The following is a 26,380-nucleotide window of genomic DNA, read 5'->3' on the forward strand; positions in this document are numbered from 1 at the left end:
CCTGCACTCCCCTCTCGGCTGGCCCCCGCCCTGCACCCCCCTCTCGGCTGGCCCCCGCCCTGCACTCCCCTCTCGGCTGCCCCCCGCCCCGCACTCCCCTCTTGGCTGGTCCCTTGCTGCACTTGCCTTTCAGATTATCCTGCATCCTATTCTCCTGTAGGCTGTTGCCACTCTGCACTCCCCTTTCAGCTGCACTCACATTGCACTCCCTCTTGGCTTCTCTCAGGCCATGCGCTCTACTCAGCTGCTCCCCTCTTAGCTGTTCCCTCCCACTTGGCTGCTCCTCACTGTACTCCCCTGTCAGCTGCTTCCACTCTGAATTACCTTCTTGGCTGCTCGCACACTGTATTTCCCTCCTGGCTGTTCCCACAATAGTCATCACTTAGCTGGTCAACCTCTGCAGCCCCCCCTCATTTGCAACCACGCTGTAGCCCCCTCACAGCTGGCCCAATAAGATAAAGGAACTGCAATGGCAGCTGCATGTAACAGATCTGCCTGCAGAACTGTGAGATGCAGGGAACCAGATGCAGTGATGAATTTTGACCAGTATCTGACTATATGAGAAATGCGATAGCTGTCTCTAACTGTCAGAGGGGCAATGTGAATGACACCTTGGATGTCTCAGGAGGTTGTCTGCATACAGTATGTCAGCTTTTGGGATCTGTAATTGTAGTGTTTGGCATATATTACTACATCTCCTCCCACCTGCCTTCTATAAAAACTCTATCCCTCACTCCCAATTCCTCCGTCTCCACCGCATCTGCTCCCAGGAGGAACTATTCCGCTCCAGAACATCTCAAATGGCCTCCTTCTTCAAAGACCGCAATTTCCCCTCCCACTTGGTTGACGATACCCTCAACACATCTCCTCCACTTACCGCATCTCTACCCTTGAACTCTACCCCTCCGATTGCAGCAAGGTCAAGATTCCTCTGGTCCACACCTTCCACCCCACCAACCTCTGGATATGTCACATCATCTTCCACCATTTCCGCAACCTACAAATAGATCCAACCCCAACAGTGAGATATTTCCCTCCCCACCCCATCTGCATTTTGGAGACTCCATTCCCTCCGCAACTCCCTTGTCAAGTTCACAACCTCCCACCCTCCCTTTCTGGCACCTCCCTTTGCCACAACAAGAAGTGTAAAACTTGTACCCACACATCTGTCCAAGGCCCCAAAGGATCCTTCCACATCCTTTCCTTTACTTCCACACACGTCATCTACTGTATCAGTTGCACCTGATGTGGTCTCCTCTATGTTGTGGAGACAGGTGCCAACTTGCGGATCATTTCAGAGAATATCCCTGGGACATCCGCACTAACCAACCCCGTCGCCCTGTGGCCGAATACTTTAACTCCCCTTCCCATCTGGCGAGGATGTGTAGGTCCTGGGTCTCCTCCATCGTCAAACTCTAACCACCCGATGCCTGGAGGAAGAATGTCTCATCTTCCATCTTGGACCCTCAGACCACACAGGATCAATGTGGATTTCACCAGTTTCCCCATTTCCCCTCCCCATACCTTATCCCAGTCCCAACCTTTCAACTTGGCACTGCCCTCTTGAATGGTCTTACCTGTCCATCGTCCTTCCCACCTATCTGCTCCACCCTTTTCTCCAACCTATCAGTTACGCCCCCAACTTTATCTACCTATTGCATTCATAGCTACCTTCCCCCCCACCCCTTCTCCCATTTTCCTCTCAGCCCTTTGGCTCATAAGTCTCATGATGAAGGGCTTATGTCTAAAATGTTGATTCTCCTGCTCCTTGGATGCTGCTTAACCTGCTGTGCTTTTCCAGCACCACACTCTTCATGTCTAATATGTTGCTTATATCTCAGTTCAGATGCTCACCTTCTGCATGGTCTCCAGCAGACCTTGAAGTGTCAGGAATTCGGGTATAGTTTCCTCTGTGCTGATGTCCGTGATGTACTTTCCAGATTCTGGCCCCATCTTTAATCTAGACTGTTCCCTCACCAACGTGACTGTCTCTGTGTGGAAGGGTGCAGATGAATGCTATGCCTGTGCACCATTTCAGTTTTAGGAGACATCATCCTCAGTGATGATGAAACTGGAACTGAAGCTTGAACTTGAGAAGGATCAGTAACTCCCTCATCGTTTTCCTTTGTTGACTGCAAGCATCTGAAGTAGAGAAAATAAAGAATCAATTTCTGGACATGTACTCCAAAATCCAACAATATCTACAAATTTGACAACTTGTTGGGCCAAATGGCCTGTTTCCACACTGTAGGGATTCTGTGAATGTTAGAATATATGAAAAATATTAGAATGGAGACATCCTCATTGGCTTTCTGTATGTTGTGTAATGTAGGGATGTGATTTATTTTAGTGTAATGTATTTAGGAATTTTGTATTTTGAACTAATGCTGCCTGAGATTTCTGAATATGAGAAAAGGTTTAATTAATTTGTAAATATTTCTGTAGCTATGATGATTGATTTATTTATTAGGGAACTTGGAGTACAGGTTTTTAGTTCCTTGAAAGTGGAGTGCAGGCTAGTGAAGAAGGAGGAGAAAGTGAGGTCTGCAGATGCAGTGAAGAAGGAGTTTGGTATGTTTGCCTTTTTTGGTCAGTGCAGTGAGGATAGGTGCTGGGAGGTGATATTGCAGCTGTACAGGACATTGATTAGGCCACTTTTGGAATACTGCATGCAACTCTGCTATGGGAAGGATGATGTGAAACTTGAAAGGGTTCAGAAAAGATTTACAAGGCTGTTGCCAGGTTGGAGGATTGAGCTATAGGGAGAGACTGAATAGTTGTGGCTGTTTCCCCTGAGCATCAGAGGCTGAGAGGTGACCTTTTAGAGGTTTATAAAACCATGAGGGGCATAGATAGGGTGAATAGCCAAGGTCTTTTCCCTAGAGTGGGGGAGTCCAAAATTAGAGGGCATAGGTTTAGGGTGAGAGGGGAAAGATTTTAAAAAGGACCTAAGGGGCAACTTTTTCACAGTGTGTGCTGCGTCTATGGAATGAGCTGCCAGAGGAAGCAGTGGAGGCTGGTACGATTGCAACATTTAAAAGGCATTTGGATGGTTATATGAAAAAAAGAATTCGAGGAGTATGTGCCAAATGCAGGCAAATAGTACTAGATTAATTTAGGATATCTGGTCGCCATGGACAAGTTGGACTGCAGAGTCTCTTTCCATGCTGCATAGCTCTATGACTGTATGCGAGGGAGAGTTATTGCAGAATTATTGGGTTTTGTTTACAATGGAAGAGTTTTACAAGTGAACGGCATGAACAGTGATGTGCATTAGCCTTCAATTTTATTTTATTTTCATTTTCAGGAATCAGCCATAGCTTGACCAATGCCTTGTTGGGTTGGGCAGGTTTGCAGAGTCTTGGCTGAAGCTTAATGCTTAAAACAGTTGCTTCTGAAGAAGGGAATTAAAAATTACAGAACACCAGGTTTATTTGGAAGTTCTAGCTTTCAGAGCACAGCTCCTTCATCAGGTAACTACTACTTCCAAATAAATCTGTTGGGCTATAGCCTGATGTTCTGTGATTTTTAACCTTGTCCACTCCAGTCCAACAGTGTCACCTCCACATCCTGAAGAAGGGAGATAAATTAGAAGATTTAGGAAATTGTTCACCACAGGGACAGACATTAGTTTGAAAGTTCCAAACCAGAAATTGTTCATTAAATCCTTAAAGGATTATTTGAAGCTGTACAAGTCTGTACAAAGTTATATAGACGCAAGGAAGAGGCTTTCAATTTCTCCAGCTGGGAATTGAAGCCACAGTTAAATTTTCTGTAGAATGGGTACTATAAACAATGTTGGGGTTAACAGGATTGCATTTCACCACGTGGTTCAAAATAGTTGTGTTATATTGCAAAGCCATAGAGGTCTCCAGTACCGAGAAAAGGCCCTTCGGTCCATCAAGTCAGCACCTGTCAAACACAACCACCAAATTATTCTAATCCTGATTTTCAGCATTTAGCGCATAGTCTTGTGTCCCTTGGTGTTGCAAGTGTATATCTAAATAGTTCTTAAATGTTCTAAGGGTCTCTGCCTCTACTACTGTCATAGGCAGAGTTCCAGACCCCCCCAACACACACACACACACACATTCTGCATGAACAAATATTTCCTCACATCTCAACTAAACCTTTTGCTCCTTACTTTAAATCTGTGATCCCTGGTCATTGATCCCAAAACCAAGGGAAAATTCCTTCCTGTCTACCTTTCCAATGCCCCTCATAATTCTAGACGTTTCAATCACAAACCTTTTCAATCTCTTTCTGCTTTGAAGGAAATAACCCCAGTGTATCGAATTTCTCTTCATAACTGAACTAGCGGAGGCAATGGCCTAGTGGTATTATCACTGTGCTGTTAATTTGGAAACTCTGCTAATGTTCTGGGGACCTGGGTTCAAATCCTACCAGAGCAGGTGGCAACATTCAAATACATTGAAAAAGAATTTATAATTAAATGTCTAATGAAATCATTGTTAATTATGGAAAGAAACATCCTTTTGGGAGGGAAACTGCCTGCCTACTGGTCTGGCCTACATGTGACTGCAGACCCACAGCAATGTGGTTGACTCTTAATTGTCCTCTGAGCAATTAGGGATGGAAAATAAATTCTAGCCTAGCTAGTGAGGTCCACATCCATGAGTGAATTAAAAACAAATTTCTAGCCCTGTCAATATCCTTGTAAACCTCTGCACCCTCTCCAGTGCAATCGCAGCTCTCCTAAAATGTGCATTTCAGAACTGCACACAATACTGTAATTGTAGATTATTGACTTTTTATACAGTTTTTATACAGTTCCTACATCACCTCCCTGCTCTTAAATTCTCTGCCTCAAATAATAAAGGCAGGCATCCTATATGCCTTCTTAACTACTTTGTCTACCTGTCCCACTATCTTTAAGGACCAGTAGGCATACACAACAAGGTCCCTCTGATCCTCAGTACTCCCCCATGGTTTAACCATTCATCATGTAATCTCTTGCCTTGTTTGTCTTGTCCATGCCTTACCTCACACTTGGCCAGATTGAATCCCATTTGTCTCTGACCAACCCACCTATATCCTTCTGTAATCTAAGGTTGTCCTCTTCACTGTTTACTACCCCACCAATTTTTGTATCATCCACAAACTTATTGATAATATTCAAGTATAAAATTAAGTCTCTCAATCACTTACGTACACCAAAAATAGCAAGGACTGACCCCTGCAGACCCCCACTGGATGCAGGCTTCCAGTCTCAAAAATACCCCACAACAATCACTGGCTGCTTCCTACCAGATAATTCTTATCCAATTTGCCAAATCTCCTTTAATTCCATAAGCTTTTACCTTTATATTCGGGACTTCATTGAAAGCATTGCCGAACTTCAAGTGTGAGTTGCCCTCATCTACACACCTGGTTACCTTTTTGAAAAGTTCAGTCAAGTTAGTTGGGCATGACCTCCCCTTAACAAAACTATACTGACTTGGTTAATCACTGCCTCTCCAAGTGCAGATTAATTCTGCCCCTCAGAATTGCTTCCAATAGTTGCCTCACCACCAAGTTTAGACCAACTGGTCTGTAGTTTCCTGATTTATCCCTTGTTTCCTTCTTTGATAACGGTACCACATTGGCTGTTGTCTGGCATGTCTCCTGTGGCCAAAGGAATTGAAAACTATTGCCAGTGCCCCTGCTATTTCCTCCCTTGTCTCACTCAACAAACCTGGGATACATTTCACCTGGCTTGGAGATTTATGTATTTCTAAGCCAGACCATTCAGAACCTCCCTTCTATCTATGCTAATTTCTTTAAGTATATAACAATCCTTCTTCCTGATTTCTGTACCCACACTGTCCCTCTCACTAGTGGAAGGTATTTAGATTTAGATTAGATTAGATTAGATTACAGTGTGGAAACAGGCCCTTCGGCCCAACAAGTCCACACCGACCCGCCGAAGCGAAACCCACCCAGACCCCTACATTTACCCCTTACCTAACACTACGGGCAATTTAGTATGGCCAATTCACCTAACCTGCACATCTTTGGACTGTGGGAGGAAACCGGAGCACCCGGAGGAAACCCACGCAGACACGGGGAGAACGTGCAAACTCCACACAGTCGCCTGAGTCGGGAATTGAACCCGGGTCTCTGGCGCTGCGAGGCAGCAGTGCTAACCACTGTGCCACCGTGCCGCCCATTTATTTAGAACCCTACCCTCTAGCTCCATGCAAGTTACCACTGTGGTCCTTCATTGGCCCGACTGTTTCCATCATTATCCTTTTATTTATAAAGTACTTGTAAAATAATGTAGGATTTGCCTTTATTTTACCTGCTATATAAATAGTTTGGTTCATTCTATGACATCAACTCTGCTGCATTTTGTATTTGTGAAAGACAATGTCATTAAACCAACAAGAAACAAAATATGATCTATCAAGCCAGATTTCAGTCTACACTTGACTTTTTCACTAGTAACAGCAGTTGGGATCATAACACTAGTCCTGTCTCTCCATAGATGCAGAAATGGTCATAGTACTCCCCAGATAGCTATCCAACTTCCTGTTCAGAAGTGGGGAGGCTATAAATATCCAGCACTGGTCTGGGTTCACTCCCTTCTATTACGGTCAGCTCAGTTGGCTAGACAGTTGGTTTGCAATAAATGTGTGATGCAACAGCATGGGTTCAGTTCCCAGAACATTACTTAAGTGGAGAGATACTGCCGGATTGAGGAGCCTGGGTGACCTTGTACATAGACCACACAAAGTCAACAAGCAAGTACAACGCTGTGTGGGCCTCTTCCCCTCCCTGGACCTCTTTATCTTCAACTGCTGCCATGTCATTACTCACCTCAATCTCTCCATCCCTTCATCCACTCCAGCCTCTTACCTTCGCAACCTGGAGTCCTCCACTCCACTCCACTCCAACCCCAACCTCACCATAACACCCGCAAACGGATGGGGGTGGGGGTGCACTGTGGTAGTTTGGCACACCACTCATGGACACCACCACCTACTGCCCCCTTGACCACGACATCACCTCCCATCACCAAACCATCATCTTCCAGTCCATCCACCACCTCACCACCTCAGTGGATCTCCCATCCACAGCCGCCAACCTCAGTTCCGCAACCCTGCACTGCCCGGTTCAACCTCTTACCCAAAATCCACAAACCTGACTGCCCTGGTCAACCTATTGTCTTGCCCAGTTTCAGCCTCACCGAAGTTATCTCATCATATCTCAACACCATCCTGTGCCCCTTAGTTCAGAAACTCCCCACATGCATTCAGGACACCACTCAAGTCCTCCATGACTTGCATTTCCTTGGCCTCCAATGCCTCATCTTCACCACGGGCATCCAGTACCTATACATGTTCCATCCGTCTTAGCGAAGGCCTCCAAGCCCTCCGTTTCTTCCTCTCCCCACCGACCCAACCAGCATCCTTCCACTGACACACGCATTAGATTGGCGGAAATGGTCTTCACCCTCAAATCACTCCTTCAAATCTTTCCACTTCCCTCAGACCAAAGGGTTAGCCATGAGTACCCACATGAGCCCCAGCTATGCCTGCCTGGTCATAGGATATGTGGAACAGTCCCTCTTCCACAGTTACACTGGCACCATCCTCCACCTTTTCCTCTGCTACATTGATAACTGTATCAGCACCACCTCGTGCTTCCACGATGAGGTTAAAGTGTTCATCAACTTCACTAACATGTTCCACCCTGGCCTTAAGTTCACCTAGACCATCTCAGACACCTCCCTCGCCTTCCTGGACCTCTCTGTCTCCATGCCCAGCAACCAACTCAACACAGAAGCCTATTTCAAACCCAACAACTTAAGTAGCTGCTTGGACTATACCTTCCACCTACCTTCACTCCTGTAAAAACACGATTCCTTATTCCCAATTCCTCTGCCTCCACTGTATCTGCTCCCAGGAGGAGCAATTCCACACCAGAACATCTCAGATAGCCTTCTGTTTCAAGGACCACAATTTTCCCTCCCACGTGATCAATAATGCCCTCCAGTGCATCTCCTCCACTTCCTGCACCTTTTACTTTTGAACCCCACCCCTCCAACTGCAACAAGGACAGAACCCACCTGGTCCTCACCTTGCACTACACTAATCTCTGGAAACAGCGCATTAGCCTCTGCCATTTCTGCCACCTACAATCAGATCCCACCACTAGAGATATATTTCCCTCCCCACCCTTTACAGGCAGCACGGTGGCTCAACAGCACTGTGGCGCAGTGGTTAGTACTGCAGCCTCACAACACCAGGGTCCCAGGTTCAATTCCAGCCTCGGGCGACTGTCTGTGTGGAGTTTGCACATTCTCCCCGTGTCTGCGTGGGTTTCCTCTGGGTGCTCCGGTTTCCTCCCACAGTCCAAAGATGTGCAGGTTAGGTGAATTCGCCATGCTAAATTGCCCATAGTGTTAGGTGTGTTAGTCAGAGGGTCGGTGTGCACTGGCTGGGTCGAAGGGCCTGTTTACACACTGTAGGACCAATCCATCCTCCACACCTGCGCCCTCCCACCCCGCCCCCTCCTCCCGCCCCAACCTCCGTCCAAGGCCCCAAAGGATCTTTTCATATTCAGCAGAGATTTTCCTGCATACCCATCTACCTCATCTACTGTGTCCGTTGCTCTCGATGTGGTTTCCTCTACATCAGAGAGACAGGACGCCAACGCACTGAGCATTTCAAGGAACATCTCTGGGACACAGACACCAAACAACCCCACCACCCTGTGGCCAACCACTTCAACTCCCCCTTGCACTCCACCAAGGACATGCAAGTCTAAGCCGCCTCCACCATCAAATACAAACCACCTGACCACTGGAGGAAGAACGCCTCATCTTCCGCCTTGGGATCTTTCAACATTGACTTCACTAGTTTCCTCATCCCCCCTCCCCCCACCACATCCCAGATCCAACTTCCAACTCGGCACCACCCTCTTGACCTGTCCTACATGTCCATCTTCCTTCCCACCTATCCGTTCCACTCTTCTCACCGACCTACTGCAATCATCGTTCACCTATGTCGACCTATCGACTTCCCAGCCACCTTCCTCTCAGCCCCAGCCCCACCTTCCCATTTATCTCTCAGCTCCTTCCTCCTCCCCCACATTCCTGATGAAGGGCTTATGCCTGAAACGTCGACTGTCCTGCTCCTTGGATGCTGCCTGACCTGTTGTGCTTTTCCAGTGCCACATGTTTCGACTCTGACTCTCCAGCATTTGCAGTATTACTTTTCATTTGCAGTAGTACCAGCATTACTTTCAACCAGTAATTAGGAAGGCCAAAGGAGGCCTTTATTGCAAGGGAGGTGGAATATAAAAGTGGAAAAGTCATGCTACAACTGTACGGAGCATTGGTGAGACCACACTCGTGTCCCCTTTTGGGCATCCCATGTATGAAAGAACAAACCCGGACATGATGTTCTTGCTTAGAACTCTCTTCTGCATTGCACTCTGTAATGTGGATCTTTGAGTATATTCATGGTTGACAGATTTTTGACTGACAAGGGATTTGTGACGGTTATAGGGACAGGAAAGTAGAATCCAGGTCACAATCAGGTCTGCATTAATATACTGCATGATGGAGTAGTTTTGAAGGGCTGATTGACCTACTCCAGCTCCTAATTTTTAAGTCTTATGTTCTTATATTTGTCCAGTGGACATTTTGACTGAGAGAGGTCTTGTGGAACAGTGGTAACATTTCAGTGTCTGAGGTCAAGGTTCAGGTCCAACTTCAGGATTTGATGGCCATGGAAACATGCCATAACATGGCTAAATAGGTCAATTGTAAAGCTCTAAATTCTTTTGATGTACCTATGTCAAGATAAAAATCTTTGTAGGCTCACTCTTTCGACAAATATGGAGCAATTTCACCTTCAAATATAGCCTCTTATTATCCTTGGCATCATATGCAATGGACTTCTTCTAGACTTCAGTTTCCCTGTGGGGGTTCCTGTGAAGTGCACCAGCGCCAATGATGGAGTACTGTCTTTTCTGTAGACTATTTATCCGTTGCTATTGCCACAATAAGATCAACCATGATCTTTATAAATGGCATAGCAGGCTTGATGGACCAAATAGCCTACTCTAGCTCATGTTTAGTATGCCCTTGTGGCATTGCACAAATTTACCTTAGCAAGTAACAAGCTTGCCATTGTCATACCTCTCTTCGCAGCAAATTACAAAGACATTGAAATGAATTTGTTGACCAGTTGACTTAGTAATTGAATTCAGTGATCCAGAATTCAGGTTTTTTTACAGGTTATTAAACATGTAGCTACATAGGACCAGTCTGTGGCTGGAGGGCCTTTTTGTATGATGCCATTGGGTTAGTTTACTATTTTTGTGACCCCTTAGAGTCATAGAGGGGCAAAGAATAGTACAGCACATGAACAGGCCCTTAGGCCCTCCAAATCCATGCTGACACACGATGCGTTTGTAAACTTTTACCTGTACACGATCCATATCCATTCCTGTCCATTCATATATCTGTCACGATACCTCTTAGTTAGGGCTATTGTGTCCGCCTGCACTCCTCCTCCTCTGACAGCATTCACTATCCTCTGGGTAAAAAGCTTGCCTCTCACATCTTCTTTAAACTTTTACCTTAAACATTTCTACTTTGTTAAAAGGACTCCAACTATCCTTTCTATCCATGCCTTTCATAACTTTGTAATCTTTTAAGTCACCACACATCCTTTGAAGTTCATTTGGAAGCAAACCAGGTTTGTCCAATCTCTCTTGAAACGTCTTAGAGCCATGCAGCATAGAAACAAGCACTTTGGCCCACCATGTCTGTACTGACCAATGAACTCAAACTACACCAATCCCATCTACTTGCCCTTGGTCCATAGCCTGCTTTACCATGGCATTTTAAATACTTATCCAGATGCTTCTTACATGAGAGAGTATTTGCCTCCATCACCCTCTCAGACGGCACATTCTATATATCTACCATCCTTTGGGTGAAAGTGCTTTTCCTCGAGTGTCTTCTGAAACTTTTCACAATCTGCTCATTCTATGCTTCTAATAATTTTGTATACCCAATCAGTTCCCCTCCTTAGGGTCCTCTACTCCAAGGTCAACAAACCCAGCCTATCCGATGTCTCCTCAAAACTGAGACTTTTCATCCCAGGCAATATTCTGGTGGATCTCCTCTGCACCCTCTCGAACATAATCATGTCCTTCCTATAGTGAGGTGACCAGAACTGCACACAGTATTCCACCTGTGGCCTAACCAATGTTTTAGTAAGTTGTAACAAGCCTTCATTGCTTTATATTCTATACCTTGGCTAGTGAACATAAGCATTCTGTATGCCTTCCTCACCACCCTGACTACCTGTGCTGACACCTGTAGAGATCTTAGACTTGTACACCAACACCTCTTTGTTCTTCAGTGCTCCCTAGGGATGTACCATTGTGTATATCCTTATTAGAGTTCCCAGATGCATCATCTCACACTTATCAGGATTAAATTCCATCTGCCATTGCTCTACTCAGTGTACCAGCTGATCAGTATCAGATTTTAACCTGAGACCATCCACTTCACTAACAACATCATCACCAAGTTTTGTCTAATCTGCAGACTTAGTAATTTGTACCTTATATCATGTTTGATATACTTTCTATATTCTCTCTGTAGTCTGTTCCTCCCTCTTGTAAGCATATATAATTTGTTCTTTGGGCCTCTAGCAAGCAATCTTTCCTACTTGGAACTTTTCCATTCTAAGCAGAGACTGTGCATTGTCGGCTATAGTTGAGGTAAGTCCCATAGGTGTTTAATATGCCTGCTGTTTGTTCTGACACAAAGACAGTCAAATCAAATCAGCCTCTCCATCTCTGTATTTGCAAGACAGTAAAATTAAAATATTCAATGAGACTCAAAGTTGCCCCAGTAGTTTCTAATCAGACTTTTTAAATATCTAAAACCAGACGTTGTGCATAGCCCATACCAAACAACAAGTTTATAGCTTAAGTAAATGAAATAACAATTTAGTATTAATACACAAGTTTTAAAAAAGCAAAGTTAAGCAAAAAGGTAATCTAATTTGTCTGTAAATTTACTAATCCATCCACCTATGCCTGCGTCTAAAATTCATTTATAAAAATGAAAAACAGCAGTGCTCCCAAAACAGATCCTTGTGGCACACACTAGTAACCGGACTCCAGACTGAATATTTTCCATTAACCACCACTTGCTGCCTTCTTTCAGAAAGCCAGTTTCTAATCCAAACTGCTAAATCACCCTCAATTCCATGCCTTTGCATTTTCTCCATCAGCCTACCATGTGGAACCTTATAAAAGGCTTTACTGAAGTCCATGTATACCACGTCAACTACCCTACCCTCATCTACATGCTTGGTCACCTTCTCAAAAAACTCAGAGGTTTGTGAGACACGACCTGCCCTCTACAGAGGCATGAGGGAGAGGCTGACCAGAATTGATTGGGAGGGGAGCCGAGTAGGAAAGACAGTGGAATAGCGATGGCAGAAGTTTCTGGAAGTAATTTGAGAGAGACAGAAAAACTCATCCTGAGAAAAAAACATACTAAAGAGAGGATGAGGTAACCATGGCTGACCAGGGTAAAATCAAAAGAGAAATCATATAATGAGGTGAAGGGGATTGGGAAGCCTATAATGACCAACAGAGGACAACAAAGAAAGAAATAAGGGGGGAGAAGATTAAATATGAGGGTAAGCAAGCTGATAATATTATGAAAGATTACAAGAATTTGTTTACATATATAGGGCAAAAAGAGAGGCAGAAGTGGACATTGGGCTGCCGGAATATGATGCTGGAGAAGTAGTAATGTAGAACAAAGAAATGGCTGAAGAACTGAATAAGTACTTTGCGTCAGTCTTCAAGTAATATCCCAAAACTTCATGAGAGTTGTGGGGTGTGGGGGTCAGAGATGAGTACAGCAGAGTACAGTTTAACAAGGAGAAGGTGCTAGTAAAACTGAAAGGTGTAAAAGTGGATAAATTGTCTAGATCAGATTAGCTACATCCTAGTGTTCTGAAGGAGATAGCTGAAGAGATAGTGGAAGCTTTAGTAGTGATCTTTCACTAGAGTCAGGGAGGGCCCGAGAGGACTGGAAAATCACTAATGTAACACCCCTGTTTAAGAAGGGGGCAAGTCAAAAGATGGAAATTATAGGCCAATTGGCCTGACCTCAGTTGTTGATAAGACTTTGGAGTCCGTTGTAAAGGATGAAATTTCTGAATACTTGGAAGTGCCTGGTAAAATAGGGCAATGTCAGCATGGTTTCATCAAGAGGATGTCGTGTCTGACAAATCTGTTAGAATTGTTTGAGCTGGAAATGAGCAGGTTAGTCAAAGGAGAGCCAATGGATGTTATCTATCTAGATTTCTAGAAGGCCTTTGACAAAATGCTGCACAGAAGGCTGCTGAGTAAGGTAAGGGCCCATGGTGTTAAAGGCAAGATACTGGCATGGATAGAAGCTTGGCTGTCTGGCAGAAGGCAGAGAGTAGGGATAAAAGGGTCCTTCTCAGGCTGCAAGCCAGTGACTAGTTGTGTTCCACAAGGGTCAGAGTTGGGACCACAACTTTTCACTTTATACTTTAATGATGTGGATGAAAAAACTGAGGGCATTCTGGCTAAGTTTGTAGATGGTACAAAGGTAGGTGGAGGGACAGCTGGTATTGAGGAGGTGGGGAGGCTGCAGAAAGATTTAGGCAGGTCAGGAGAGTGGGCAAAGAAGTAACAGATGAAATACAATGTGGGAAAGTGTGAGGTCATGCACTTTGTGAGGAAGAATAGAAGCTTGGACTATTTTCTAAATTGGGAGAGAATTCAGATATCAGAAGTGGAAAAAGACTTGGGAGTCCTAGTCCAGGTTTAAGTTAAACTTGCAGGTTGAGTCGGTAGTTCGGAAGGCAAATACAATGTTGTCATTCAACTTGAGAGGACTAGAATATAAAAGCAGGGATGTACTTCTGAGACCTTATAAGACTCTGGTCAGACACATATAGAAATTTTGGGCCCCATACCCCAGGAAAGATGTATTGGCCTTGGAGCAGGTCCAAAGGAGGTTCACGAGAATGATGCCAGGAATGAAACGTTTAACATATGTGGAATGTTTCTGAATTCTGGGACTAGATTTGGTGGAGTCTAGAAGGATGGGGATGGATGTGATTGAAACTGTCAAAATACTGAATGCCTGGCAGAATGGACAATGGACGTGGGCGGCACGGTGGCACAGTGGTTAGCACTGCTGCCTCACAGCGCCGGAGACTCGGGTTCAATTCCCGCCTCAGGCGACTGACTGTGTGGAGATTGCACGTTCTCCCCGTGTCTGCGTGGGTTTCCTCCGGGTGCTCCGGTTTCCTCCCACAGTCCAAAGATGTGCAGGTCAGGTGAATTGGCCATGCTAAATTGCCCGTAGTGTTAGGTAAGGGGTAAATGTAGGGGTATGGGTGGGTTGCGCTTTGGCGGGTCCGTGTGGACTTGTTGGCCCGAAGGGCCTGTTTCCACACTGTAATCTAATCTTGGAAAGACACTTCCATTGGCAGGAGAGATGAGGACCTGAGGGCACAGCCTTAGAGTAAAGGGAAGATCTTTTAGAATGGAGGTAAGGAGAAATTTCTTTCGCCAGAGAGTGGTGAACCTGTGGAACTCATTGCCACAGAAGGCTGTGTAGGCCAGGTCATTGAGTATACTTAAAACATAGATAAGTTCTTGATTGCCATGGGGATCGAAGGTTATGGGATGAAAATGGGAAAATTGGTTTGAAAAACCTATCAGCCATGATTGAATGGAGGAGCTGACTCAATGAGCCGAATGGTCTCATTTCTGCTGTTATGTCTTGTGATCTTGTGGTTTTATGGAGTCATTGAGAATTGGTTTACACTCTCCTCTGGTAAGAGTCATACCTGGCACTAAGGTGGATGGTTGTGGTAAATGGAAGTCACCCATCTTTCTCTGCTCTAGAGCATCTCTTGGAGTTCCTTGGGGCTGTGTATTCGGCCCAAATATCTTCAGCAGCTTCATCAGAACATTTCCCTTTCGCATACTATTGGAAGTGGAAATGTTCACTGATGATTCCGTAATGTTCAGCATGATTCACAACTCCTCAGACACTAAAGACTTCCATGTCCAGATACAGTATCCAGGCTTGGGCTGAAACATGGTAGGTAACATTCACATCACACAAATGTTGAGCAATGATCATTTCCAATAAGAGAAAATCATAACCACTGGCCTTTGACTTCCAGTGACATTGTTCAGTGACATTTCCTCACTTTCAACATCATGGGGTTACCATTGACAAGAAACTGAATTGGACTAGCAATTTAAATACATAAGACTACAAAGTGGATCAGAGGCCAGAGATCCTGAAGCAAATAACTCACTCACCGACTCCCCATAGTCTATCCACAGGCACAAGTCAGGAGTGTGATGAAATACTCCACTCTTGCCTGGATGAGTGCAGCTCTAACAACTCTCAAGAAGCTTGATACCTTTCAGGGTAAAGCAGCCCACTTGCTTGGCACCACATCCACAAACATTCACTACCTCCACCATCAATATTCAATGATAGCAGTATATATCATCTACAAAATACACTGTAGAAATTCACCAAGGCTCCTTAGACAGCACGTTCCAAACTCTCAACTACTACTGTTGAAGAGGATAAGGGCAGTAGATACATGGAAACATCATCTGTAATCTTGCCTCCAAGCCACTCGTCATCCTGGATTGGAAATTTCATTGCCATTTCTTTAGTGTCACTGGGTGAAAAGTCTGGAACTTCCTCCCGGATGACACTGTGTGCAAACCTAAACTGAATGGACTTCAGTGGTTCAAGAAAGCGGTTCACCCCCACCTTCTCAAGGGCAACTGGGAATAGGCAAAAAATGCTGGCCCAGCCAGCGATGCCTATACCCTATTAATAAATAAAGGGAGATGATGGTATAGCAGTATCCAGGTAAGGTTCTGGAGATCCAGGTTCAAATCCTGCCCTGGCACGTGGTGCAATTTGAATTTGAAGAAAACAATCTGATGTTTAATGAGAAAAAGAGTCTAATGTTGACCATGTCATTTGTTGTAAAAACCCATTGGTTCACTAATACCCTTTAGGGAAGGAAAATGCTACCCTTACCTGATCTGGCATACATGTGACCATAATATGTGGTAGACTCTTAACTGCTTTCTGGGCAATGAACGCTGGCTTAGCAAGCAAAGCCCACATCTGTGAATGAATTTGAAATGTTTGTGGTGCAGAATGTGGGATGTCAGGAGATATACCGTTCCTCCAGTTCAGTTCAAGAGTTCAAGATCCGTGAAAGAAAATTAGAGTTTGAACCATTACTAACGAGTGATACTAAATCAGCACGTTCAAGTTCATCTGAATCCATCAAAGCAAGTGTAGTAGACAGACAAGACCAGGGATTTGAAAAATTGCATATGTACTTGCAGAATTACAATGAAGAGTTTTGAACCTGAGCTACCTTTTTTCTGGTACCTGAAGACAACAGTGAGTACCTCTGTGTTATTAATTGAGAAATATCAGCAAATAAGCAATGACATTCTCATAGTAGCAGTAACTCCACAATCATCCACCCAGAGTTGAAGGGTACCAAGGTAACCAATCTGCAAAAAGATGTGCTATGTTCGATCTCTCTTTCATCAGTGATCTTGGAATTACACTAATACTATTTTTCTCTCTTAGCAAAAACCAACAATATGACTGTAAGTGGTACATTCCTCTCGCTGATCTGAGTTTCCAAAATTTGGATGAGTCAGACAACACTCCAACCATTCCACTGGTACCAGATGAAGAATTGGATACCATGAAAATAAAGATCTCTCAAATCAAGAATGAAATTCAGAGAGAAAAGGTAATGTGAAAACATACTTTCCCTCTCTGATAAACTTTCTCGTTTTCTGACATTTACCCCCCAATATTTATGGGCTGGGAGCAGCAACATTTCTCAGTGACTGAGAAACTGAGAAATGCCAGGAAGACCAAAGTATAGCAGCTTTTCACAACAGTTCATATGAAAAGCATTTTACTTTATTTTCCCTCTGTCTCTTCTCTCTACCAACTCCCCCACCCTGGCCCAAAAACAAACCTGTTAGCAACAGTTAGTTTGAATGCAGTGATGTGCATGCAAATATGGAAAAGGTAGTATAAGGTAATAGGACTAATGCAGGCATAATGGGTTAACTGACACCCTTCTGCATTGTAACAATTCTGTAATTCTGTTAGGTAGATCTTGCCTCCCTCAGTTGCCAGAATTCTGGAGCCCTGCAACCATTAATTTTAAATGGCTCATAAGATCTGTGGAATGGAGCTTGATTGAAATGTTTTTATCAATGACATCCCTCACTAAAGACCACCTGATGAAGAGCAGAGCTCCGAAAGCTAGTGCTTCCAGTTAAACCTGTTGGACTATAACCTGGTATTGTGTGTTTCTTAACTCACTGAAGACAGTAACACTGATAGCTTCCCCCGCCTGCCACTGCCAAACCTTTGCAATTAAAAGAGATTTTTCTGTTTTGACAGTATCGACTTGATAAACTATGATCTCTTTACCTTAATGAGTTTGCAGTTTTGAATTAGTTATTATACTCTTTCTCTTTCTCTCCCCCTCCCTCTCTCACTCACTTGCACACGGAAGTGTGCATGCACACACACACACACACGCATATATAAATGTATGAGATGAATCATTTTATTCAAGATATTTGTTTATTTGCAGATATATTCTGTTTGTTCAAACAACACACAAATTGCAGTCAAAGTCAGCCAATGTGGCATTTTATAAATTACAGCTTTTGGAATAAAACCAACCTGATTCCAAGTTAAAACTCTGCGACAGATTCTGAACAAAGCCTCACACCTACAACTCAGTGTCTGACCTGAGATGTCACCTTTTGTATATTCCTATCATTCTGTCTGAGTATCATGACAGCACAGCACTGACGTTGACTTTATAGACACTTTATATACCATCCACACCCTTGTATTATCTGACACTCCACTCACACCAGTTGTATGATCTTTTGATCTCTCTGTGCCTATTAACTGTGTCTTTGTCCTGCTCTCTCACTGCATCTGGTGAAGGAGCAGCGCTCTGAAAGCTCATATCATTTCAAATAAACTTATTTGACTATAATCTGTTGTCGTGTGACTTCTGACTTTGTCTCCCCAGTCCAACGCCGGCACCTCCACCTTACTGAATGGTGCAGTGGACTTGATGGGACCTATGGCCTACTTCTGATCCTACATCTTATGGTCTTATCCAAAAAATTACACTAGTTAATGTGTGACTATATGCTGTGTTTTATTCTTGAGATAAAGGCAAATTGGTATTGTGCAGGAGATTAAAATAATAAAAACATCTCTTATAATTATATGTCTGGGAATAACCTCCAAATAATGATATGTCTCATGAAAACCATAGATAAGCAAACATGAATACCATGTAGATTATATGGTGCGGAGAATACTTTGCACAATGTTGAATTTGCAAATGACAAAAACATGAATGGCAGACCATTTCTGTAAATGTTTCAAATGTGAGAAGGGAAGGAACCTAAGAGGGAACTTTTTCACACAAAGTGTGGTGCATATATGGAATGAGATGCCAGAGAAAGTGGTGGAGGCTGGTATAATTACAACATTTGAAAGACATCTGGATTGGTACATTAATAGGAAGGTTTAGAGGGATATGGGCCAAGTGCTGGCAATTGGGCCTAGATTAATTTAGGATATCTGGTCGCATGGACAAGTGGCATGACTCTGTGAGGCATTCTTCCTCCAGGCGTCGGATGGTTAGGGTTTGGCGATCCCACCACCCTGTGGCTGAGCACTTCAACTCCCCCTCCCATTCCACCAAGGACATGTAGGTCCTGGGCCTCCTCCATTGCCAAACCCTAACCACCCGATGCATGCAGGATGAACACCTCATCTTCCACCTTGGGACACTGCAGCCACACGGGATTAATGTAGATTTCACCAGTTTTCTCATTCCCCTCCCCCCACCTTATTCCAGTCCCAAGCCTCCAACTCGGCATTGCCCTCTTGACCTGTCCATAGTCTTTCCCTTCTATCCGCTCCACCCTCCTTTCCGACCTATCACCTTCTCCCCACCTTCAACTATCTATTGCATTCCCAGCTACTTCCACCCAGCCCCACGCCCTCCCATTTATTTCTCCGCTACCTCCGGCCCACAAGCCTCATTCCTGATGAAGGTGTTATGCCCGAAACGTTGACTCTCCTGCTCCTCAGATGCTCCCTGACCTGCTGTGCTTTTCCAACACCACACTCTCGAAACTATCAGCCATTTGACGTATTACTCTCCCTTTCTTGATAAAGGGAGAGTAATCAAGTAATTGAGGATGAAATCACATCAGCTATCAGAGAAGACATAATGAGAGGTAAGCGGGCAATAATTACAGTATGAGGTAGAATTAAGAAATAGGAAATTATTTAAGACTATTGAGTGCATTATGTAAAGGCCCTCTGACAGCAGGTATGAAATGATAAAATATGTAAATGTAGAGATTAGACAAACATGTGGTAGAAGCTGCCTGGTTTATTGAGGGAAATTTTAGCTTCCATAAAGTGTTGATAAACTGATTAGGACATGTCAGAAATATGGTACATTTCTTGAAAGTGGTCAAAATAGTGTTTTGTAACAAAATGTCTGAGAACTAATAAGGAGTGTGTCAACTCACATCTCTGACTGGCTAGATTAGATTAGATTAGATTACTTACAGTGTGGAAATAGGCCCTTCAGCCCAACAAGTCCACACCGTCCCGCCGAAGCGCAACCCACCCATACCCCTACATTTACCCCTTCGCAGACATGGGGAGAATGTGCAAACTCCACACAGTCAGTCGCCTGAGTCGGGAATTGAACCCAGGTCTCTGGCGCTGTGAGGCAGCAGTGCTAACCACTGTGCCACCGTGCCGCCTAGGTTGAGAGAACCACTAATGGCCCAGGTTGAGAGAAGTAAGTTCCTCCTCATTTCCTTACCTAATCCCTTTGACAATTATTTTAAATATGTCCTCTAATTACTGTTCCACTACCAATGGAAAGACATTCCCTTTATTTGCTCTTGTAAAATATGTCCTGCATTAAGTTCCACTTGTCAGCAGCCCATGCCCTGGTCACCTGCATTTAAAAAAAAGTTCTGGATGCAGAATATACTAGTGAGGCTGTCATTTAATGTGTGTAATTTAGTTTCCTTGAGTATGTGACGCTGTATTTAATTATTCAACCTCTAGTAGATTTCAACTTCCTGTGTTCGAATACGTCAAATTAAAATTGACATCCCGGTATTTAAATACTTTTGAGGCCTAGTCCTCTACAGTGTCTTTCAGCCTGGGTGGCAATGACCTAATTATGTTGTTGCCAAAATATTAATCCGGAGACCCGGTAATTTCTGGAGACCTGGATAAAAATTGAATTCAGTAAAAAATCTTGAATGAAGAGTCTAATGATGACCACGATACTATTGTTGATTGTTGGAAAAGCCCATCTGGTTCACTAATATCCTTCAAGAGAAGGAAACTGGTCTGGCCTACATGTGACTCCAGACCAACAGCAAAGTGGTTGAGTATTAACTCTGGGCATTTCGGGATGGGCAATAAATGCAGACCTAGCCAGCAATACCCACATCTATAAAATGAAAAGAGTCTCTCCTGCCAACATGTGTATTCCTCTGACCCTGCATTTTTTGAATGCTGTTGTCCCATTGTTGGTAGCTTGGTATCACACTCTAGAATTCCTTCCCTGAACCTACCCACATCTTTGCTTTTAAACCCCTTAGGAAAATTCTCATCTTTAATCCAGTTCTTTAATATAGCTTTTGTTCATCCTTTCTAATATTACTTCGGTTCCCACTGTTTATTTTTATTTGGTTATGTTTTTACCCCCGTGTTTTGTTCTGTTAAAGCTTTTATTTAAATGAGCTATTAATATGGAAGAATGGTTTACATGGTTACAGGGAGTTCCGGCCTTCCACTAAAAATGGAAGCTGAGATCCTACTTATTTGCTGCAAGGTCCAAATGTACATGAGTAGGGCAAGTACAATCCATTTTTCAGTGACAAAAAGCCCAAAGCAGCACTTAATTTATGAACAATTTTAAACTGACTCAAGGGTTTTAATTTTATTGGATGACCAAAAATTAAGGTCTGATACAATTTAAGGGGTTTAAAGATTTAAATAATTTCGATATGCTGTATCACAGGCAATTTGTGACTCTACTTCCTGTCGTCTCAACTTCAAGACATCATGTGAAGCTGTATTTGGATTAATTTATCTTAAGTTTCCCACTCAACTTTTCATCTTTAGAAGTTATTTTAAATATTAGAGCAATCTAATATACGATGTCAAACACAGGCTTATGGAATTATATGTAGTATCTGTTAATTTCATTTGATTTAGACCTTGGATTTTCAAACAAACTATATTTTTAAAAAGGTTTGTAGAATGAGCAACGTTATTCTGACCCTTCTCCCGATCATTGTAACAATGGATATGTCATACGACACTTTCAGAAAAGATTGAACAATTAATGTTTATTTCAAGCACAATTTCACTGTGTTAGAATTTACTGATGGGAAGATGAAAGGTCATATGGACTCCTTCCCTTTTAGGATACTTTGCAGTTTATAGTAGCTGTTTGTATTAAAACTTATAGATTGGCCTACATAATGTATCATAGACATGCCTATGACTCAATGAATAATCAGTTCTCCATCATGTTATTGGAAGGAAGCTCAAAGGTAAAAGTCAAGGTGTGTTTCTATTGAAACCTTTGGGAAGTGGGAGACTCAATCCATTCTGCATAATTTTTGTTGGGCAGAGAAGCAATTTGCACATTTAATTAAGACAAGGAGAGATTGTCACAAAAATAAATGCCTATATTGTTGTAAAATGTTAATGATTATTATTATGGGATAATAGTGAATCTAGTGATATCGGGAGGGAGGTTGAATGGTGAGGTGCAATTCCGGCATGGCAGGCTTCCTATTAATGTCATGAGCTCAAGGTGTTGAGCCTTTAGCTTGGTAACGAATAAATGTTTGTTTTTAAATATTTTCATTCTTTCAACAATTTTTTTTATTCAACTTTTTTATTCCAGCTCCCCAATCCCCACCAATTCCATAGACCTGGACCTGTAGCCCCAGCCTCCCTATCTCCATTTGACCAACAGCTCAGCTTCCAGCCCTATGAGCTGAAAATGTGTTGCTGGAAAAGCGCAGCAGGTAAGGCAGCATCCAGGGAACAGGAGAACCGATGTTTCAGGCATAAGCCCTTCTTCAGGCTTATGCCCGAAACGTCGATTCTCCTGTTCCCTGGATGCTGCCTGACCTGCTGCGCTTTTTCAGCAACACATTTTCAGCTCTGATCTCCAGCATCTGCAGACCTCACTTTCTCCAGCCCTATGAGACCTAGCCACATTGTCCAACCTTGTCCCCTGCTGCAAAGCTGAGGAACAACAGGTGTGATAAGGGTGAGAGATTTAAATAGAAGTTTAAACAGAGATTTTGGTGCCAGGAGCACAGATTGTGAGCAGTGCCAGGCCTGTAAAAGGTAGAGTGACAGACCTCACTTTCTCCAGCCCTGTGAGACCTAGCTACATTGTCCAACCTTGTCCCCTGCTGCAAAGCTGAGGAACCACAGGTGTGATAAGGGTGAGAGATTTAAATAGAAGTTTAAACAGAGATTTTGGTGCCAGGAGCACAGATTGTGAGCAGTGCCAGGCCTGTAAAAGGTAGAGTGACATGAGGCAAACCTAAAGAATGAGAATGGGTTTATGATTAAAACCAGAAGTGCACCAATGACACTGAAGGAAAGGGAGGGTCTTGTAAGCAGAAACGGAAAGGTGGAGATGGAAGAACTTGTGTGGATATTGGAGGTAACTGGTGGAGGAGGATTGGGATTGTGAGCAGAGACAGAGGTGGGAGGGTGGAATGCCAGCAGAATTCGGACCATCTCTAAATAAATCAACACAATTGTGTATATAGATACAGGCCAATCACCTCAAATATCCATGCTGACAGATTCAGGGATGACTATCAGGATGAACTTACCCAGGTTATTTTTGGAGAAACACAACTTCCAGGTTTCTGTTGCACCTCTGTGCCAAACCTCGCAATATTCACTATTGGAAGCTCAGATTCTCAGCTGTTATTTCTAAATATCCTATGGAGTATCTAGAACAATGATTAATACCTATAATTACTAATTTCAGGGGACAGGGAGACATCATTAGCTCAATGATTTGAATATATCATATTGTGTCCCAGACTCATGCAACATAGTTATTGATAAACTGTGTGAAGAGTTAGTTTCAGTTGAAATGGAGTTTTTTCTATCTACGTTGTTTGAATATTGAGAAAGGAAATATTCATTGAAATATAAACTTGAAACTCTTAAAGTACTAACTTCAATATTGTCTTTTTTTGTTCAGAAAGCCAATAAAGGCAGCAAAGTGATTGAACGGCTGAAAAAGAAACTATCAGAACAGGAATCTCTGTTACTGCTGATGTCTCCAAACATGGCTTTCAGAGTACATAACAGGCATGGCAAGGTAATTATCACCCTATTCATTCACTGGGATTGTGTATTTCAAACTTGTTTTCTACAAAGGCTGGGACATCCTAAGAATGTTAAATAATTTTGAGTGAGAATTAAAATAGTACATTCTACGCAGCGTGTGTCACATTAATCCAAGTATAAAGATTACTTAATTTTCATCTTTGGGGCTGAAGCACCAGGCCTTCACCACAACATTATATATGAATACAGAAACTCAACATGGCAGGCACAGCCTAAGTCTCCTTACTCCAAGGCTCTACTTACTACAGTCTGATGTCTCAAAAGGGTCAAATTTCAGTATCATAGTGTTGGAGGTAATGTTTAGCAAGTATAGAGTATTGGCTAGTGGGCAGGAAACTGGGTATTAGGGGTTCATTTTCAGATTGGCAACCTGTAACCAGTGTGGGTTTCCACAGCAATCAGTGCTGGGATTGCAACTGTTTACATTGTATATTAATGACTTGGAGGAAGGAGGTGAATGTCCTGTAGCCAAATTTGCAGGTGACATAAAAATATGTAGAAAGGCAAATTGCATAGAGTGTACAGTTTATAGAGATATATTAAGTGGGCATAAAATTGGCAAATGGAATATAATGTGGGAAAATGTAAAATTTTTCAAGTTGGAGAACAAAAGTGGAGAAAAAGTGCAGAAAGCTACAACACATCAAGCATAGAAAGCTAGCAAACAGGTACAGAGGAGGTAATCAGGAAAGCTATTAGAATATTGCCCGATATCAGGGGGGATTGGGAATAAGAGTTGGGAAGTCTTCCTTTAACTGGACAAGGTGCTGGCGAAACCACATATGAAATAATTTAAGCAATTTTGGTCCCCTTAAGGAAAGATATAATTTCATTGGAGGCAGTTGAGAGAAGGTATGGAGGGATTTTATGAACACAGGCTAAACAGGTTGGCACTCTACTAACTGGAGCTGAGAAGACTGAGAGGTGATTTTGTTGAAACATATAGAATTCTTAAGGGGCTTGATGGGAAATGCTGAGAGGATGTTTCCCCTCCTAGGAGAGCCTAGCACTAGAGGACATTGTCTCGGACTAAAGGGCTGCCTGTTTAAGACTGAAATAAAGAGGAATTTCTTCTTGTAGAGGGTTGTGAATCTTTGGAACTCCTTGCTATAAAGAGCTGAGGGGGCAGAGTCCTTCTGTATATTTAAGGCTGAGGTAGATTCTTGATCAGTAGCGAAATCAAGGGTTAGTGAGACAACACAGGAAAGTGGGTGTGAGGAATGTTGAATCAGCCATGATCTTGCTGAATGGCGGTGCAGGCTCGAGGAACTGAATGATTTCCTCCTGTTTGTATTTATTATGGTCTTAAATTTAATACAGACAGCTGATATGATATAGATCAGGAAAGAACGTGGAGAGAAAATCAGAATAAATCTCATCAATTCACCAAATCTTTATTTTGTATTTCTCCCCCACTTCTGTTTCTGAGATAACGGTTTAGGTTTGTATCTGAGTAACGATGCTAAATTTTGATTTTGTAAGACTGTTGTCAGATCTATGTTTTATACATATGAAATGGAGAATTTGTACTACTAATTTTATGGTGACTTTTGGAAATTTGCACATTGTAAGATATCCTCTATCTGTAGAGCTATGTATTCCTGATATCATCAGATTATGAGAGGGCTGAATGGAGAGAAATCATCCGTGAGCAGCAAAAGAAATGTAAGTAATTTTATTTCATTTATATTAAAAATTTGGACAGGGTCTGCAAACCTGCAACACTAGGTTTCCTAGAGTTTGCACATAAAATACCTGCAGTGTAGCACTAAAATGTTGTGGTAGACTTCGGTCGTTGTCAGAGTTAAATTTTTTTAAATTTATGATATTACTATGCCAGACTCATTCATAAAGGATTATTTCAATACTGCACACATTTTTCTCAACCAACAGCTTAAAATGTCTGAATGTGAATGAATTAGTTATACAAAAGTAAACTCATCAACTATGACTTTAGACATGGCATGTTCACATGTTGTGAGAGGATGACTTCCTGCTGTATCTGCTGTGTTAGAGTGGTATTCTATTCTGATGTTAACTTTATTTCTCTCTGCACGATATTGCCTGGCCTGGGTACTTCTAACACTTCCTGTTGTCAGTTCAGACTTCTAGCACTTTGCATGAGGCTATAATTCTATTTAGTTTGTACCAAAGCAGGTTTAAGAGTGTGATGCTGGAAAAGCACAGCAGGTCAGGCAGCATCCAAGGAGCAGGAGAATTGACGTTTCGGGCGTAAGTCCTTTAGGAAGCCCTGATGAAAGGGCTTTTGCCAGAAAAGTCGATTCTCCTGCTCCTCAGATGTTGCTTGACCTGCTGTGATTTTTCAGCACCACACTCTCGACTCTGATCTCCAGCATCTGCAGTCCTCATTTTTTCTCAAGGCAGGCTTGAGCTCCGTGCTCCGAAAGCTACTGTGCTTCCAATTAAACCTGTTGGACTATAACCTGGTGTTGTGTGATTTTTAACTCCATATCTGGACCATGAAATGTATAAAATATTGGGATGTGCTCGGAGGCTAAGAAAAGGCTCACAGCTGACAGCCGTGCTGTCAGATGTCTCTCTTTCCCCGGAGCTCCAGTTTCTTTGTACAATAAGCTCTGAGATTGAATTCCAATTCTGGCTCTGAGACTGGTGATTTTCCCCACAACAGGCTCAAGATAGTATATCTAATTGAAGAGATGGGCAAATCAGAGGGTCTTTCACATGCACATTCTCAATTCTTTCTCTCTCTCTCTCTCTCACTCACTCACTCACTCACTCACTCACTCACTCACTCACTCTCTCTCTCTC

The 26,380-nt window shown here is 43.0% G+C and overlaps 1 protein-coding gene across 3 annotated transcripts in view; it reads left to right on the forward strand.

Annotated features, from left to right (window-relative positions):
• Positions 1-26,380, forward strand: part of LOC122562879 (breakpoint cluster region protein-like) — a 477,748-nt gene that overhangs the window by 308,905 nt on the left and 142,463 nt on the right. For all 3 annotated transcript variants that reach the window (XM_043716190.1, XM_043716188.1, XM_043716189.1), the window contains exons 10-12: positions 16,679-16,847; positions 23,442-23,561; positions 25,180-25,255. In XM_043716190.1, coding sequence (XP_043572125.1) covers positions 16,679-16,847; positions 23,442-23,561; positions 25,180-25,255 — 365 coding nt within the window. The remainder of the gene's footprint in view (positions 1-16,678; positions 16,848-23,441; positions 23,562-25,179; positions 25,256-26,380) is intronic.

Source organism: Chiloscyllium plagiosum, chromosome 25 (assembly GCF_004010195.1).
Source record: "Chiloscyllium plagiosum isolate BGI_BamShark_2017 chromosome 25, ASM401019v2, whole genome shotgun sequence".
Classification (NCBI taxonomy): Eukaryota; Metazoa; Chordata; class Chondrichthyes; order Orectolobiformes; family Hemiscylliidae; genus Chiloscyllium; species Chiloscyllium plagiosum.